At 41.2% G+C, this 18997-nt stretch overlaps 1 protein-coding gene across 4 annotated transcripts in view; it reads right to left on the bottom strand.

Moving 5' to 3' along the window:
- The window catches only part of cadpsa (Ca2+-dependent activator protein for secretion a), a 342730-nt gene that overhangs the window by 273305 nt on the left and 50428 nt on the right, over positions 1 to 18997 (bottom strand). For 3 of the 4 annotated variants that reach the window (XM_061874508.1, XM_061874509.1, XM_061874511.1), the window contains exons 3-5: positions 9009 to 9341; positions 2081 to 2161; positions 1004 to 1243 (exon numbers count right to left, since the gene is read on the bottom strand). In XM_061874508.1, coding sequence (XP_061730492.1) covers positions 1004 to 1243; positions 2081 to 2161; positions 9009 to 9341 — 654 coding nt within the window. The remainder of the gene's footprint in view (positions 1 to 1003; positions 1244 to 2080; positions 2162 to 9008; positions 9342 to 18997) is intronic. The other variant, XM_061874510.1, reaches the window with a different exon arrangement.

Raw genomic sequence — 18997 nt, 5'->3', positions numbered from 1 at the left:
CCACAATACCCTGCAATATGTTTGGAGGATAAATGTTTTGATGCCTTTAATCCCAGGAACACCAACCTACCATCATGCATGGTGGTGGTATTATTATGCTCTGGGCTTGTTTTACTGCTAATGGAACTGGTGCTTTACAGAGAGTAAATGGGACAATGAAAAAAAAGGATTACGTCCAAATTCTTCAGGCTACTAAAAGTGCCTTAATGCAGTGAAACTTGCCAAAGGACATGTAACCAAATATTAACATTGCTGTATGTATACTTTTGACCCAGCAGATTTGGTCACATTTTCAGTAGACTCATAATAAATTAATAAAAAAAAAAACATGAATGTTTTTTGTGACCAACAAGTATGTGCTCCAATCACTCTATCAAAAAAATAAGAGTTGTAAATGTTATTGGAAAATCAAGACACCCATGACATAATGTACTTTATGTATGTTTGTGTAAACTAAAATTCTCTCTCTCTCTCTATATATATATATATATAAATATAGGTATATATATATATATATATATATATATATATATATATATATATATGTGTGTGTGGGAAAAATCACAAGACTACTTCATCTCTACAGAAATGTTTCATGAGGGGTTCCCTCAATCGTCAGGAGTTTCATGAGGGGTTCCTTCAATCGTCAGGAGATTCCACATACATATTGCGCTCTACCACGGTATCAAGCACTATTCTCTGGATAATGCAGTTAAGACATATACATATATATATATATATATATATATATATATATATATATATATATATATATATATATATATACATACATATATATATATATATATATATATATATATATATATACATATATATATATATATATAGAGAGAGAGAGAGAGAGAGAGAGAGAGAGAGAGAGAGAGAGAGAGAGAGAGAGAGAGAGAGAGAGAGAGAGAGAGAGGTGGGAATCTTCAGGCACCATTATTTTATTTGAGATTAATGCAATGAGTCAGCGTTCCAAGTTTTGGAGATTAATCACCTCCAAGGTGAAGGACAACACCACGTCAGATTTGGATAGGATGTTCTCGTCCTCCTGGCCCATGTCTATTATAGATGTGTTGTGACCTCGCTTCAGCTTCTGCAGTTTAAACTCTCCTCCTTTGGACACCGGCATGCTCTCCAGGTTGGCCATCAGCAAGTTCACAGATGAGCGCATCTCTTCGATGAACAAGGACTCCATCTCTCTGGACGCAAACCTAGGGAATCTTCCGCCAAGCTGCTTAAATCGGGAAGTCAACATATTGATTAAACTTTTACAATAACCAAATTGGAGACAATATATGGATTTTACATTGACTTTGCGGGCGTATTTTGTGATTTGTACGGCCTAAAATGCCTGAATTTGGGAAAGCTTTTTCACAAAGTTGCAACAAAAAATGCAACGTTTTAAGGCTTATTTGCTATCAACAACATTGAATTAACTTGCAATTAATATTCTTTGTTATCGTTACCTACGTACAGCTTTAGGCGGCATACAAAATTAATAAAAAAATAAAAAAATTAATGAAGCAATTGTACACCATGTTATGGGTCACAGACCGAGGCATATCCGGCTCGATCTAAACATTCGTAGAACAGAAAGAACACAAAGACATTTGTGAATTGAGGTTTCACCGTATATTTAAACTACAATGTGTTTAGACAGAAGGCTTAACGTTATAAACATAAACCGGAAGCAGGTCAACAATTGTGTCGTTTGAGCAATAAAGAGTTGATATATTGTTACACATTGTTGTTTCTGCTTCGTCTACACAAGAAAAAAACCTAAGTTTGACATGCGCGTTAAGAGCCGCACAGAGACAAATTTGCTTGTCAAAAACGACGCTGATTGGCTAAAATGTCTGACTAAGTTGGGGCTTTGGAAAAAGTTGTGCCACATTATTCACAAGGTTTAGTTGTACTTGCATGAATTGGCGTAATCACAACTCCGAGAAGGAGTGTATGTTCTTATCAATATAAATGTTTCTGATTGCTCTTGGTAGCAGCATTTTCTTATGGACAATGTGTCACTATGTGTCACTATGGTTATTCCATTCAATTGTAAATGTACGCTTACACGAGCGATCTGGTCTGCCATCTGTAACCTTCCATCCAGTTCTCTTCTGATTTGGGCTGCCTGTTCATCAGGGTTGTCCAGCTGGGGGGAAATAAGAGATAAAGACACTTTTTATTCATGACATGAACATGTGAGTCCAGTCAGTCTAAAGTGTGTTTAGGTTCATTTCTATTCGAAGATGAGATGGTAATTTTGGCTCTGTGACCTTCATTCATTGTGAGGCTTGTATCCAAATGTAATGCTACCTCAAGTGGAGGAGTTTAAATGCAATTTTCTTTAAATGAGCTGTAATTTACCAATAATCTTCTCTATAAAAGAATCAATAAGCCACTACAATGAGAAAGGAGTTGTAAATGCTAGCTAAAGAAGGAAAGGGAACGATGTGTGTGTACAGTTGCTATAGAAACCACTTTGAAGCAGATCAAAGCTGTTGGGATTGTCCATGTATTCGGGCTCTGTATGAAGAAAAAAATCCAAAACTAATCCAAAACGAAATTTTACTGGATGATATGTTGACCTACAAATGATTGCCTATAAACATTATCCCTGATGTGATAATAATGCAAATATACCCTTTCAAATGCGATAAACTTGTATTTCTGGTCAACTTTAACATTGTAATTGGAATGAAAACTTCGAAAAGCTGTCCAGTATGTTCTTATTGTAGTCATTAACCATGACTTTTTAATTTTTATTCATAAAAAAAAAACATCTGCAAATGTTGTTGGATTCTTTTTTGCTTCATAGGTTTTTTACATATATTGTTTTATATATTATAGTCCTTTATATTGATGTTGCTTATCAATTTGAATGTATTTTTTTAGTTTATTGAATTTTATTTTTCAGCATAAAATGGTTTAGTCGGTCAAAAAATGTGTGTCCAGTAGTTTTAAAAAAAAATTTAATTTTCAGGCAAAATGATGCACTTTAAATATTTTCTGTTACACACAAAAAAAACAAGATTAATTAAGTCATTCTTTGTTGTGAGTTGATCCGTACTACTTTCGTATTTGTTGTTAACGTTACTGTTGATGAGGAAACAATGTTATGCTAAGGTGTACTTATTACAAAATATTGACGAATGATACTATTTATAGTCGCGGCAGAGAGTGGGGAGAGAGGCCGTAAAATGTTTTCTTCCTCCTAGGGTGGCATCACAGAAATTAGAGATTCAATGCTATACAAGGGTTCAAATGGACATAATAAAATGATAAAATACATTTTAAATAATTACTTAAATGTGTCATTAAATAAAATTACAATCAAATACATAAATATATTAATACATGTATAAATATTTACATTAATTTAAATTGTAAACATGCATTTATTTAAACATCCCATTAATTATTTCACAATTTAAATACTTATTTTTCATTATTCAATTAATTATTTCAACACCGTCAACTTTGTGTACTGTGTTGCCCATTACAGCAACATAGCAGTACAGCAACACTTGGGTGCATAAATGCAAAAATTGTCCCTAAATTACAATCAGCCCAAAAACTGACTTTGTTTTTTTATGTTGTTTTTATTGATATTAATGCCTGTGATGTCCAATTATTATGTTTTAAATTCAAATCAATCAACGTTTTGAATTTAGGTTAATCACAAGTTATTATTTCCTTACATAATTTGATTAATTAATAATACATAATATTTGGAAACTGATTACATTTTCTGGTCAAAATGTGAACATTTTTTTTTAAATATTGTATTTAAATCCATGTCATTTATTTTTTCAAATTGTGATAATAGCTGTATCTAAAGTCCAGTCAGGATGTATTTTGGAGTGAAATTCGCCAGCGACCACACAAGTCTAAGTCCCCTCACTCATCTTTGCTCTGGCATATACATTGACCTAATCAATGACCGTATAATCTTTTTTGCATGATATATAAACATGATTAATGTGATTTATTTGTGTGATGAATTTTTACAGCCTTAATTATGGTATTAAAAAATCTATATTTTTCCCACCCTTAGTATGAAATAAAGTCAAAGATGCATGAATAATTATGTTATGAAGAATTTAAATATTTTCATTCTCGCTGTTTCAGGCACTTTTCCAAAGGCTTTTGATGGCTGCTGAGTCCCCGCCACAACCGTAATGGCTAAAAGCCATCTGATGAAAGGAAGTACACCCACTTTGTTTTTCCATTACAACATATCCGCTGCATTGGCCTGCAATTTAATTTGTCTTCTGGTATCAGTCGTCATTTCCATAACAAGACATCCCTCCCTTTGTAAAACCTATGCTCTGTGAATATTCTGCTTGCTAAAGAGAGATTGTTTCTTTCACAACTCCACTGGCTGGTAGGCAGAATAGCTAAGAGTTCATGTATTTATATTATACAAGCACGGTGGACCAATGGCCAATATAGCTGGGTTAGGGCTTCTGGAAAGTGGGCTCTGTCCATTTCCAAAACCAGTTCTGATTTTTTTGGGAAGATTCAAGTTTCAGCTATGAAGTCAGGTGACAGAAGTAGTCCCTCTTCAAAGTCCATCCACTTTGTTCGGTGCACATTTGCCACTAACAATAAACCAGCCATAAAGCATGATGCTGCCCAGTAAGAGCCTCACACTGACTATTTAAAAAAAAAAAACTTTTTGTCGTTTTGGATTAGTACACAGTGTGCACAATTGTTATGCTGGTTGAATTTTGATGGTTCTTATGTTTTTTGAACAACTAACTAATACACTATCCATCCATCCATTTTCTACCGCTTATTCCCTTTGGGGTCGCGGGCGGCGCTGAGATAATGATCAAATCAAAATATATAGGAGCATAAATCTAAGGTTGCGTCTTTCTAAAAGGAGACCGGCACTTTTTTGTCATCCACAATGCTTATGTGAGACAAAAGCATATAAGTATTTCCCTTTTCTGTGCTTTCTTGATAATAAAAAAAAAACTGTTAGCACGAGGCGACTAACAATGCAGGTAATGATGGTTCTACTACTTTGACAAAAAAAGCCCTCTGAAAAAACATACAAAAACTTCCAAAATTGAATTACTACTCCAACCTCATCCACCTCAATAAAATCGATCCTGGATATTTGTTCAGTACAGTAGCACCGTTAAGCCAACAAGGGACTCCACCTAGTAGCTACACCCACTCGGATGATGACTTTATGAAATTATTTACCAAGAAAATTGAACTCATTAGAAAGGAGATTAAACATTGCGTGTCCAGCAGCAACTGGGTTGTATTAACGCAGATACAAATGTATGAACTACGGATATTGCCCTCCAAAATAATCTCTCTTTTTGAAGAAATAACATTCGAGGAACTTCTGTGACTTGTAAATGGGACAAGACAAACAACATTTTTACTTGACCCACTTCCTGGTAAACTTATCAAGGAGCTGTTTGTAATATTAACCTATCACTTTCCTCTGGTACTGGTATTTTTAGGTCAGCTTTAGCCTTTTCTTGGTTTAACTCCTATCTTACTGCCAGGATGCAGTGCGTCTCCCATAACAATGTAACCTCGGAGTATGTTAAGGTAACGTGCGGAGTTCCACAGTGTTCGGTTGTTGGCCCTACACTCTTCAGAATCTACACGCTAAGTGACATCATAAATAGATAAATAATTACGGTGTAAACATTCACTGTTATGCTGAAGACACCCAACTCTACATGCCACTAAAGCTGAACAAGATGCCAGATTGTAGTCACTTGGAGGCATGTCTAAATGAAATTAAACAATGGATGTCCAGCAACTTTTTGCATCTTAGCGCTAAAGAAATGAAAAAGCTGATTATAGAGCTTGCTAGACACCGGCACCTATTTAATAATACTACCTTAACATTTAACAACCAAACAATTACACATAGCGACTTGGTAAATAATCTTGGTATTATCTCCAACCCAATTCTCTCATTCGAGTCACACGTTAGGAGTGTTACTAAAACAGCCTTTTTTCATCTCCGTAATATCGCTAAAATGTGTCCCATTTTTTCCACCACCGCCACTGAGGTCTTTATTCATGCGTTCGTTACATCTCGTCTCAATTACTGAAACGTATTATTTTTGGGTCTCCCTATGTCTAGCATTAAAAGACCACAGTTGGTACAAAAGGTGGCTGCTAAACTTTTGACAAAAGCAAGAAAGTTTGATCATATTACGCCAATACTGGTCCACCTGCACTGGCTTCCTGTGCACTTAAGATACGACTTTAAGGTTTTACTACTTACATATGAGACACTAAATGGTCTAGCTTCATTCTGTCCTGCTGATTGTATTGTACCATAAGTCCCGGCCAGAAATCTGTATTTAAACAACTCTGGCTTATTAGTGGTTTCCAGACCCCCAAAAAAGTCTGCGGGTTTGAGAGTGTTTCCTATCCGGGCTCTACTACTACAATCAATCAATCAATCAATGTTTACTTATATAGCCCTAAATCACTAGTGTCTCAAAGGGCTACACAAACCACTATGACATCCTCGGTAGGCCCACATAAGGGCAAGGAAAACTCACACCCAGTGGGACGTCACAAAGTGCCCTACCAGTAACAGTTAGAAATGCTATCTCAGTAGAAGCATTTAAAAGTTCCATCTTAAAACTAATTTGTATACTCTTGCCTTTAAATAGACCCCTTTTTAGCTTAGTTGATGTGCCGTCTCTCTTTTCTGCTGTGCCCCTCTCTCCTGCGTGGAGAGGTTTTTAGGTGACAACGGATCAGCCTCCACAGAGGATAGGCTAGCTGTTCCGAGTCCGACACCAGTGTGGACCACTCCTCTTTGCAGTAGTTGATAATGTCTCTGTGCTGCTGACTTGTCTCCATTCAGAATTATTCCTTGCTGGTCTCCCAGTGGACTGGACTTTCACATGAAGTCGGGACTCGGGGTGGACCACTTCTCATGCGTCAGTTAGTGACGTCTCTGCACCCTGTTGTGTCTACATGCAAGAGGATCCCCTGCTGGCCCCACTATGGACTGGACTCTCACATTATTAACCTTATCCACTTGGCATCCATTGGACCGGTCACTAGGTTTTAGCACCGAAACTTAGTTTTAATATGGCACCTATGACAAAAAAAACGTCAGTAACCAGACCAAAAATGAGTAGCTATCGGTGCTTCATTCTGCTAAATCAGGGGTCTCAGACACGCGGCCCGCACCTTGATATGTAAATTTAGTGTTAGTGTGGCCCGCAAGTTTTATATTGATGGCATATTTGCTAAAATTACCAACCCTCCCGAATTTTCCGGGAGACTCCGGAATTTCAAGGCAATCATTCAAGGGTAATCATTCCCGCGAACATCCGTCAGTTTTCACCCAAACAACAATGTTCGATGGGTGCCGTGTTGACACTGCCTTTGACGCCCTCTACATCTTGTACTAACAGCGTACCATTCCAAACATTTCTGTATTTGGCTTTTATGAACACAAGTCATAGCATCCACCTTTTCATCAAACATACAGCATACAGTCTCAGCCACATGTTCTGTAAGGTTTCTGCAAACAAGTGTCAGTGACTGCAAGGCATACTTACAGGTCACACTGACGGTGGCTGTTTAAACAAGTTTATCACTGTTACAAATATGCGCCACACTGTGAACCCACACCAAACTAAAATGACAAACATATTTTGGGAAAACATCCACACTGCAACACAACATAAACACAACAGAACAAATACCCAGAATCTCATGCAGCCCTGACTCTTCCAGGCTACCACCAAACCCCACCTCCCAACTCTGTGGGAGATGGACACCATACAACAAATATATATACATATATATATATGTATATATATATATATATATATGTATTTTATATATATGTATATATATATATATACATATATATATATGTATATATATATATATATAAACAGCCAATACTGCTATAGTCCAATGTGTACAAAAAGCCTGATTCTGAAAAATTCCAAAGAACAAGAAAAGTCTACAGTATGTGCATATATTCCTAAATAGCTGGTCCACTGCTGGGCCAATCCCATTGTGCTGTGTTTCAATCTCTAACATATCACAGAAATCCATTTTGTCCGGAACGGTGTCCACAACTCATCCTGTAATCCATATCTCAGGGCATTCAATCAATTCAAGCAACTGGACTGATTGGTTTGTCTTGGAGGACGTTATGCCGCTCATTGGAGTAGGCTTCATCAGTTCGTGCTCATAGACTTAGATTGGTCGGATCGAGTCTAGTCTAGTCATGAACTAAATCTGACCAGATCTAGTCCAGTATATTCATAGACTAGCCAATCAAACTTGTTTTCTTGTCTTTGATGTACATATGTACCAATTGCACACCTTACACACCTGACGCCTTCTGCAGTCTTTCCTTCAGTGCCCAATACACAAACAACCAAAACACACGACTGATTTCAAAAACGTTTTTTTCCCTTGTGTGTCATTTCCTCCCATAGGAATAACACATCTAAGGAATGTCCAGTTCCAAAACAACAGGCACATTTTCATCCCAAGTAATTTCTTCTCAGAATCACTCTTTACTATTTTCTTCATTTGAAACCGCAGTGGCAGAACTGCTGCCTTTAGGTTTAGGACTTTTCATCGCAAATATATTTTTGTATTAGCATCTGTTACAAAGGAATCTTGTATACCTCCAAATACAACTACTTCAGGGCTAACACCCATCCATCCATCCATCTACTACTCCTTGTCCCTTTTGGGGTCGCTGGAGCCTATCTCAGCTGCATTCGGGCAGAAGGCAGGGTACACCCCGGAAAAGTTGCCACCTCATCGCAGGGCCAACACAGATAGACAGACAACATTCACACTCACTTTCACACATTAGGGCCAATTTAGTGTTACCAATCAACCTATCCCCAGGTGCATGTCTTTGGAGGTGGGAGGAAGCCGGAGTACCCAGAGGGAACTCCCGGAGTCACGGAGAGAACATGCAAAATGACCCCTTTAATACTTATTAATTGCACACTGACCTGGCAAGCATTATAGAGGAGTTGGTGCTCAAACTTCTTGATGCCCAGAATCTGCTGAAACATTTCATACAGCTGGTCTTTGCTGAGGATGAGTTCAGAGGCGGCGCTGGCAGTCAGTCTTTGCTGGTGTTTCCTTGGGTCCTCCTCCCCACGATAGATGGTGTCAAACTTAGCAATCCATGAGCTGAGTACAGTCTCTTTGCTCAGGCCATCAATCTCTGGCAAACTGCGCACACGCTTCTCGATGTGCTTCTTAAAAACCTCCCGAGAGTCACTTGCTGAGCATCCCCCGCTCTGCACCATCCGACATACTCTGTCACTTTTCAAGAAAACCTGGAAACAACAAAATCGAAATTGTTACACAAGTTTATTCAGATGTGAATTGTGAAGTGAATTATATTTATATAGCACTTTTTCTCTAGTGACTCAAAGCGCTTTACATAGTGAAACCCAATGTCTAATTTTTCCATTTAAACCAGTGTGGGTGGCACTGAGAGCAGGTGGGTAAAGTGTCTTGCCCAAGGACACAACGGCAGTGACTATGATGGCGGAAGCGGGGATGGGACCTGCAACACTCAAGTTGCTGGCACGGCCGCTCTACCAACCGAGCTATACCGCCCCATGTGTCAAGTTACCAGTACAGAAGTTGGTATACTAAAATATTAGGGGTGCAGATTTTTTTTTATTCACATCCAAATCCTGATTCAAATGTATTTACATTCTGAATGGATTCATAATTTAAAAAATAAAGTGTATTTATTAGTTTTTTTAAGAATACATTCTTTAAAATAAGTGTTTTAGGCCATCGCTGCGCTTATTCACAGCGAGTATATAACATCAGTCAAATCATCACCTCAAGAATTGGAATCGAATTGTTGTTGCAAAATTGACATTCTTTTTAAATGTTTTTTTGTTCGACGAATGTTTTCTTGTAAATTTAAAAATAATTTAATTGGATATAGTAAAACAACTGAGAAAGTGAAAACATTTAGGTTACGAGCCACTGCTAACTGGCATAGCACTTGTTAGAATGAACACAGTAAGATCCGACCAAAACAGCCAATTTTATTCGCTAGTGTTATCTTCTAGCTAGAGATAGACATAAGTTTGGTTCTCCAGCCTTGGTAAGGAAACAATGAGAGTAAAGGACAGTGCTGAGAAGAATAAGTGGATGATATTCATGTCATTTAAGAGAGAAATCATCAAAAACATGACAGGAACATATAGCAGTTGGAGCGTAACACTACATCATACTGAAGAAGAATGTGTTAACCACAGCAAGAACGTTTAAATGTATCCATGAAAATTGGAAAAAGCTGCTGATTGTGTGTTTGACGAAGAAACAGCTCAAAGGAGATACTGAAAAACTCCACTCTCTGTGGTTAATAACATGATTATCATTACATTACTTCATAAAACTACCGTAGTTGTATTGTACATTGTATTGCATTGTTTATCATAGGATAGATAGATGGATGAATGGATGGATGGATGGATAGATAGATAGAACATTATTGATTCCTTCAGGAGAGTTCCCTCAGGAAAATTACAATTCCAGCAGCGGTGTACAGAATTTAAAACGGATTTAAAAAGTAAAAATAAAAAATTGGGGGTATAAATGGAAATAAAATAGAAAATATAAAAATAAGAATAAATAATGCTCATTTGAAAGGTTTGTATTCTCTATAAAAATCATACTTTGCAGGACAACAGACGGGACAAATATGTGCCTTTTGAAGTGTTAATGTTGAAGGAGTTTTCAAAAGGAGTCTCTTGGAGAAGTGGCTGACAAGTTAGCAAGTTTTGCTCACATCGCTGACACTGACGTCATCCCCGTCATTGTTTACTGAAGCCGAGATGCGTTATAATAAATGCGCATGCATCGCCAGGCTCTGCTTTTTATCCATAGATTTATCAGATTAAATGTTTTATTATCTATAGCAGGGGTGTCAAAAGTGTGGCCCGGAAGACATTTGCAGCCCGCAGCTAAAGCTGAGTGCTGTAAGCTAAAAGCCCACGGCACATTATAAAAATACTATTAAAATAAACAAAAACATAACAAAAGTGGAATAAAGAAACTTCCAGGTAAAATGTAATTCAAAAAAAGTTGCATTGTTGACTAATAAAAAAAAGCTTTTTTTTTTTTTTTAAACTGTCTGTGCTCAGAACATAATATTGAATCAAAATCAATGTTTTTATGATTTATTGACCTATCCAAGCCTCTGATTACTTCAAATCAAATATTCCACTTTGAAAAATATATTTTGTGGAATATTTTGCATATTTTGTGATTTTGCCATAAAATAAGTAGTTTTCTTTGACAAAAATGGAAGAAAACAAACAAGAAGACAACATTAAAAAAAAAACTTAGAATTGACAGAAAGATCTGAAGTTGATGTAGTAGACTCTAGAGATTTAAGCGTTAAATAAATAAAGTATGTGTCAGGCTTGGACTGTGGATTGTTGTGCTTCCTTGATGCAAGGATGATGTGGGACTAGTCGGGCATGAATGTAAGTACATTATAATTATTAAATAAACAAACAAACTACAAAAAGGCAAACCAAGGACGCGCTCTGTGGCGGATAATCTATACTATATTTAAAACAAAAACACTTGCTCGATTGGCATGAATAATAATAAACTATAAACAAAACTAGCACAATGGCATAAATACAAAAACTTACACGGCATGTAACTATGAACAAGGACATGGAGGAGGTGCAGCATGGGTAGGGTGCGTGCGCATGTGAAGATCCCAGAAAGCAGACAAGAAAAAGAGTGACTTAAGTAGCTGTGATGATTAGTGAAAACAGGTGAGGCTGAGAACAGGGATGTGACATGACAGGTGAAAAGTAATTAGTTGGCATGGAGACGAAAACAAACCAGGAAATGCCAAGACAGAACTTAAATATCCAAAAAACTAAACATAACCTGACCAAAACCAAAACATAAACTTACAGGCGTGACAGAGCCCCCCCGTTGCACAGCTTCCGGATGTCCAAAAAAAAAAACCCCAAAACAAAAACTATGATCAAAAGTCATGGGAGGGCGGGAGGGGGACATGGCGGTGGATCGCCAGACCACGTGTCCCCGTATCCATCGGGGAAGAGTCAGGTGGCGGCGACGCGTGGAGGACCGAGGTGGGCGACCTGGGAACGGCCATATCCTTGGCCGACCCCCCTGGCGTGGTGGACGACCACGTAGTGGCCACAACCGTGACCGACGAGGAGGTCGGCATCCCTGGCGTGGTGGACGCCCACGTAGCAGCCACATCCGTGGCTGACAAGGAGGCGGACCCGTCGTCAACGTGGCAGGCGTTGGCACCCGGCGTGATGACGGCGTTGGAGCTTGTCGTGGACTCGGCGTTGGTCGTGGAGCTGACACTGGCGGCGCTTGGCTTCGTGGAGCTGACACTGGCGGCGCTTGGCTTCGTGGAGCTGACACTGGCGGCGCTTGGCTTCGTGGAGCTGACACTGGCGGCGCTTGGCTTCGTGGAGCTGACACTGGCGGCGCTTGGCTTCGTGGAGCTGACACTGGCGGCGCTTGGCTTCATGGAGCTGACATTGGCGGTGCTTGGCGGCGTGGAGCTGGCACTGGCGGCGCTAGGCGGCGTGGAGCAGGCACTGGCGGCGCTTGGCGGCGTGGAGCAGGCACTGGCGGCGCTTGGCGGCGTGGACTTGGACTTTGGCGTGGACTTGGACGTGGACTTAGACTTTGGCGTGGACTTGGACTTTGGCGAGGACTTGGACTTTGGCGAGGACTTGGACTTTGGCGAGGACTTGGACGTTGACGTGGTCTTGGACTTGGACGTTGACGTGGTCTTGGACTTGGAGGTTGACGTGGTCTTGGACTTGGAGGTTGACGTGGTCTTGGACTTGGAGGTTGACGTGGTCTTGGACTTGGAGGTTGACGTGGTCTTGGACTTGGAGGTTGACGTGGTCTTGGACTTGGAGGTTGACGTGGTCTTGGACTTGGAGGTTGACATGGTCTTGGACTTGGAGGTTGACATGGTCTTGGACTTGGGAGGTTGACGTGGTCTTGGACTTGGAGGTTGACGTGGACTTGGACTTGGAGGTTGACGTGGACTTGGAGGTTGACGTGGACGTGGACTTGGTGCTTGTGGAGGTGGCCTCGCTGGAAGCTGCAGCTTAGCAGGCCGAAAGGCTGGTGGGGGAGGTCATGTAGGCCGCTGTGGCTTGACAGGCTGAAAAACTGGAGGTGGGGGACGTGCTGGTCGCTGTGGCTTGGAACTGCACCGGGCAGAACCAACCCACAAGCTCCCAGCCCCAGCCCCCACCTCAAGGAGTGGCTGCCAGACACTTTCATCATGACATGAAACAGCCTCTTGGGGTGGGTGGAGGGCGGTGAGTAGGAGGGCAGAATCCTCCCCTCCAAATTGTCCATCTTGTATTTTCTTTTTATTTGTCTTGGTTTGATTATTTGAAAAAAAAAAAAAATTCTCGTGACTTGGGCGGGGCTTGAGTCCTGGGGGGCGTGGCATGAACTTTGAATTTATCTTGATTCTCTGCAGAAAAAAAATGTTGTGCCTTGGGAGGAGAGAAAAAGTCGCACGGGACGAGCCTGTCAGTCAGCGTTGAGGGACAAGTCCTGCCTTTCCTCTGCGCGTGCTTGTACGCGGCTGCGGGCCGCCATCGGGGCGCTCGCGTCCCAGGTGGTGTGTCATCACCGCGCGATGAGCCAGGTGCTGGGGATGACATCCGGGTGGTCCGCGAGTGGGGGCGGAAGCGGTCCTCTGCATCCGCCATTTTCGGCAGAAGTTGGCTCCATGCTCCCACCGCGCCGGCAGGAAGCTCCTCATCGCTCAACTCCTCTTCGTCCTCGTGCGCCCATGGCTGAGCGTCTGCGACGAGCCGGAGGAACATCTCCTGCTTGTCCGCTTCCGTGAGGAATATTTCTTCCACATCATTTGCGAGGAAGCCCTTTTGCTGGGATCTTTCTGTCAGGCTTGGACTGTGGATTGTTGTGCTTCCTCGATGCAAGGATGATGTGGGACTAGTCAGGCATGAATGTAAGTACATGATATTTATTAAATAAACAAACAAACTACAAAAAGGCAAACAAAGGACGCGCTCTGTGGCGGGTAATAATCTATACTATACTTAAAACAAAAACACTTGCTCGCGTGGCATGAATAATAATAAATTATAAACAAAACTAGCACAATGGCATAAATACAAAAACTTACACGGCATGGAACTATGGACAAGGACATGGAGGAGGTGCAGCATGGGTAGGGTGCGTGCGCATGTGAAGATCCCAGAAAGCAGACAAGAAAAAGAGTGACTTAAGTAGCTGTGATGATTAGTGAAAACAGGTGAGGCTGAGAACAGGGATGTGACATGACAGGTGAAAAGTAATTAGTTGGCATGGAGACGAAAACAAACCATGAAATGCCAAGACCGAACTTAAATGTGCAAAAAACTAAACATAACCTGACCAAAACCAAAACATCAACTTACAGGCGTGACAGTATGTGTGCCCTCGCACACCATTATCATCATTTCATGACCGTGCAAAAAACGTTTTACACATTTATACTGAAATAAATACACCTAACAACTATTAAATAAAAAATATAGAAAAAACTACCGGCAGCGGTAAAGTTTAGATCCATGAAGGAAACAAGAAAGTGAATGAATGTTCATAACTGAATACATTTACGTATGCATAAAAATTGGTTTTCTTTTGTATTATTTCTTTTAATGAATTAAGTAACGTTTATGGCAACTTTTTTTCCAAAACACAATATAGAATGTGGTATATAACAGGATAATGCTGCTGCTGCTGCTCAGGATAATTTACCATTTGTTTTCAAAACAGTTACAAAAAGTGGCACCTCGAAAATTTAATGTGGGACCCCATTTTTATGACTTGATAGGTCCCTGGGACCCCATTTTGAAAATTCCTCGCGCCAACACTGCTTAAACCAAGTACACAGCGATTTACTGACGCTGGAAAACTTACTGACTTAATTTTCATTTATCGTCAGTTACTTGACTTCGAATATCGGCCCTGGCATTGTCTTCACAAATATTAATATAAATATGAAACAATAAATGAATTGGGGAAGAACAATTATTTCATGTCCTTGCCTCGATCTTTTTTACATTGTTAAAATCAAATGTGGCTGAGCCAAAATGTTCATGTGTCTGATAGGCACATTAATCAGTCTGAGGAGTAGAAGTTGGCACTCTTTTATGTGAACTGTTATGCAACATCTCTTATGTGGGAAGCTGAAATCTCCACAGCCTGTAGAAATGTGTGCACGACAGCTATGAAGTTGCCATGAGGCAACGCATATTTCCCTGTCAAAGTCAGTTTTGATACATCTTAACTTTGCCTTGAAAAGGGGCATACAGTCACGATCAAAAGTTACACTTTTAAAGAACATACTGTCATGGCTGTCTTGAGTTTCCAATAATTTCTACAACTCTTATTTTCTTTGTGATAGCGTGATTGGAGCACATACTTGGTCACAAAACATTCATGAAGTTTAGTTCTTTTATGAAATTATTATGGGTCTAGTGAATATGTCACCAAATCTGCTGCGTCAAAAGTATACATACAGCAATGTTAATATTTGGTTACATGTCCTTTGGCAAGTTTCACTGCAATAAGGCGCTTTTGGTAGCCATTCAAAAGCTTCAAATAAGCTTCTGGTGGAAATTTGACCACTCCTCTTGACAAAATTGGTGAAGTTCAGCTAAATGTGTTGGTTTACTGACATGCAGGGGCGGTTCTAGGCATGCTTTTATGAGGGGGCAGTCAGAAATGTGAAGGGGGCATCATGTGTACACATCATGCTCCGGCACTTTTTTTTCTGTGCTTATAGTAACGATGCTTTCTTCATTGAAATGGGTCTTTAGCTATGTGTCCAACCCCAACCTGGAGTAGTGATTGCACTTTGTCATGCTTCTACCTTCAGACCTGTCCAACTTGGGTGTCCCAGCTGAAGACTAAGCTCCTGCTGGTATAGCTCTTACGGTCACTGAGGCACGCAAACCCCCTGACCACATTAAGGTGGCAATCCCTCAGGGGGGGAAACTGAAAAATAAAAATAAAAATAAATGAATAAAATAAAATAAAACATCCTTCATCCAGATTTTATCAGTCAATAACATAACATTTATCCTAACTGGATGGCCTAACTCTCAAATACATTTTGACCCAAAGTAGGACTTCACACACTACAGTCAATATTTACAAAACTGAAAGGTAGTCTGATGAATAATGGTAAAAAAGAATCTCAAACTACTTTATAAAACAGAACATGGGCACTCATCTAGGCACAAAATTAATTCACTCCAATGTATGTGTGTTGCTCACTTGCTTGTAAATTGATGAAAACGGCAGTGTTTTTGTTTTTAGGTGTCTTGGTCATATCAAATGAAACTTATAATTTGTTTATTACAAAATATAGATTGAAACATTAAAGGTTGACTATGTAGAATTACAAGAAAAACAACAGAAAAAGAAGTCCAGCAGTCGATTGCCAGACCGTTGCTAAGTAAAACGGGCCGCTGCTAGGGACTCCGCTCTGAACAGAGGACAGCAGAGGAGGACTGCTAAGCAGGATATATACCTCATGTTTCATTTTTACCGTCATTAACAGCATCATAAATGACTTGTAGTTTGTTACAGGGACAGTGGAGGCTCTCTGCCTTCCAAACCACTGCTGCTCAGAGCCTCCGCTGTCACTGCTCTCGTCAAGTTGTAAAAAAAAAAAAAAAAAAAAAAAAAAAAAAAGGAACTCCGTAGCACTGAAAGTCCGCGACGATAAACGTGATTGGATGTTTACTGAGGGCTGAGGGGTGTGTGTCTGCTGCGCAGCCTGTGGAATGGTGAATACACGCACATCGGAGGGAGGGATGAGAGGGAAGCCAACACTACTATATCATGTGTGTCCCTTTTTCGGCGGATTTTTCCGCTAGTGCAGATCATTTTGTTAACTTGTAATGTAGTAATTTTGTGAGTTTATTAAAATTTGCTTTCTCAAATTTTGATTTGAAAAAAGCCCGGAAAAGGGTGGAATGCCATCTCCGGGTTGGGGAGGAGACCCTGCCCCAAGTGGAGGAGTTCAAGTACCTAGGAGTCTTGTTCACGAGTGAGGGAAGAGTGGATCGTGAGATCGACAGGTGGATCGGTGCGGCGTCTTCAGTAATGCGGACGTTATACCGATCCGTTGTGGTGAAGAAGGAGATGAGCCGGAAGGCAAAGCTCTCAATTTACCGGTCGATCTACGTTCCCATCCTCACCTATGGTCATGAGCTTTGGGTCATGACCGAAAGGATAAGATCACAGGTACAAGCGGCCGAAATGAGTTTCCTCCGCCGTGTGGCGGGGCTCTCCCTCAGAGATAGGGTGAGAAGCTCTGCCATCCGTGAGGAACTCAAAGTAAAGCCGCTGCTCCTTCACATCGAGAGGAGCCAGATGAGGTGGTTCGGGCATCTGGTCAGGATGCCACCCGAACGCCTCCCTAGGGAGGTGTTTAGGGCACGTCCAACCGGTAGGAGGCCACGGGGAAGACCCAGGACACGTTGGGAAGACTATGTCTCCCGGCTGGCCTGGGAACGCCTCGGGATCCCCCGGGAAGAGCTAGACGAAGTGGCTGGGGAGAGGGAAGTCTGGGTTTCACTGCTTAGGCTGTTGCCCCCGCGACCCGACCTCGGATAAGCGGAAGATGATGGATGGAATTTTGATTTGAGGGGGCAAGACATTTATTTAAGGGGGCTCTGCCCCCTCTTGCCCCTGCGTAGAGCCGGCCATGCTGAAATGGACTTGTTTCTTCCGCATTGTCCACACGTTTAAGTCAGGACTTTAACATTCTAAAACCTTAATTCTAGCCTGATTTAGCCATCTCTTTACCACTTATCCCATTTATCATTATCTCATTTAAAGAACCAGTTCCATTGGCAGCAAAACAGGCCCAGACCATAATACTACCGCCACCATGCTGAGTTGAGTTGAGTTTGAGTTTATTTCGAACATGCATACATACAATATTAATCATCACAATTTCCAGTTTTTCGATTCAACATGTTCGAAAAGGAGGAGGAAGACGTAGAGTTTATTTAATCCTACTCCTTTTCCTTTACATAGCAGTAGCTAAAACTTTTGTTCACTCCCTGTTCTCAATTTATTCACAATATACGCCATAATAACAATAAAAACTAAATACATAAATAAATAAATACATAAATAATATGTGGAGAGGGGCGTGTTCCACGCGTCCCCTGCGGGCGGGGTATGTGCAGGGGCCGGCCATGAAGCAGCCAACAGGTGAGTGGATACCTCAGCTGGAACGAGTTATCTAATCACCTGTTCCCTTTATTAGCAGCGCTGGAGACCATGAAGAGAGACAGACGCATGAGGACGCGGGAGAGACGCACCGAAACGAACAAAGACAGCTGAAAAGCTTGAAAGACGGACAATTGTGTAAAGTAAAAGATGTATTAAATACTGTGTCAAACCTGTATCCGGAGCTATGTGAGACTGTAGTCAGAAGAAGCCGGACGAGACGCAGGAAACCTCTACAACTGGCATCCAACTTAAGCGAACCATGACGATGTCCAACACATCAACCCTGGAGGCGCTCGGACAAGTGCTGGCCGAGGTATCGGCAGCAAGCCGGCAACAGACGCAGCTAATCCAGCAGCTGATGGACAGATCCACGGTAGGAGGGGGAGCAGCGACATCCATTCAGCGAATGGGGGAGGCAGAAGACCCCCACACGTTTTTGGACATCTTTGAGGCCACCGCAACCTCATGCAAATGGCCGGCGGAAGAGTGGGGAGTGAAGCTACTGCTGCTGCTGGTGGGGGAGGCGCAGCGGGCGGCGTTGAGTCTCCCGGCAGCCGCCCGCATGCAGTATGCTAACCTGCGGCATGCCATCCTGGATCGGGTCGGCAACAGCCCGGAGGAGCATTGGACAAAGTTCCGGGCGAGGAAGTTGGGACGAGAAGACCGC

This window comes from Nerophis ophidion, linkage group LG16, assembly GCF_033978795.1.
Source record: "Nerophis ophidion isolate RoL-2023_Sa linkage group LG16, RoL_Noph_v1.0, whole genome shotgun sequence".
NCBI classification, from domain to species: domain Eukaryota; kingdom Metazoa; phylum Chordata; class Actinopteri; order Syngnathiformes; family Syngnathidae; genus Nerophis; species Nerophis ophidion.
This window is presented reverse-complemented; position numbering and strand designations above follow the sequence as displayed.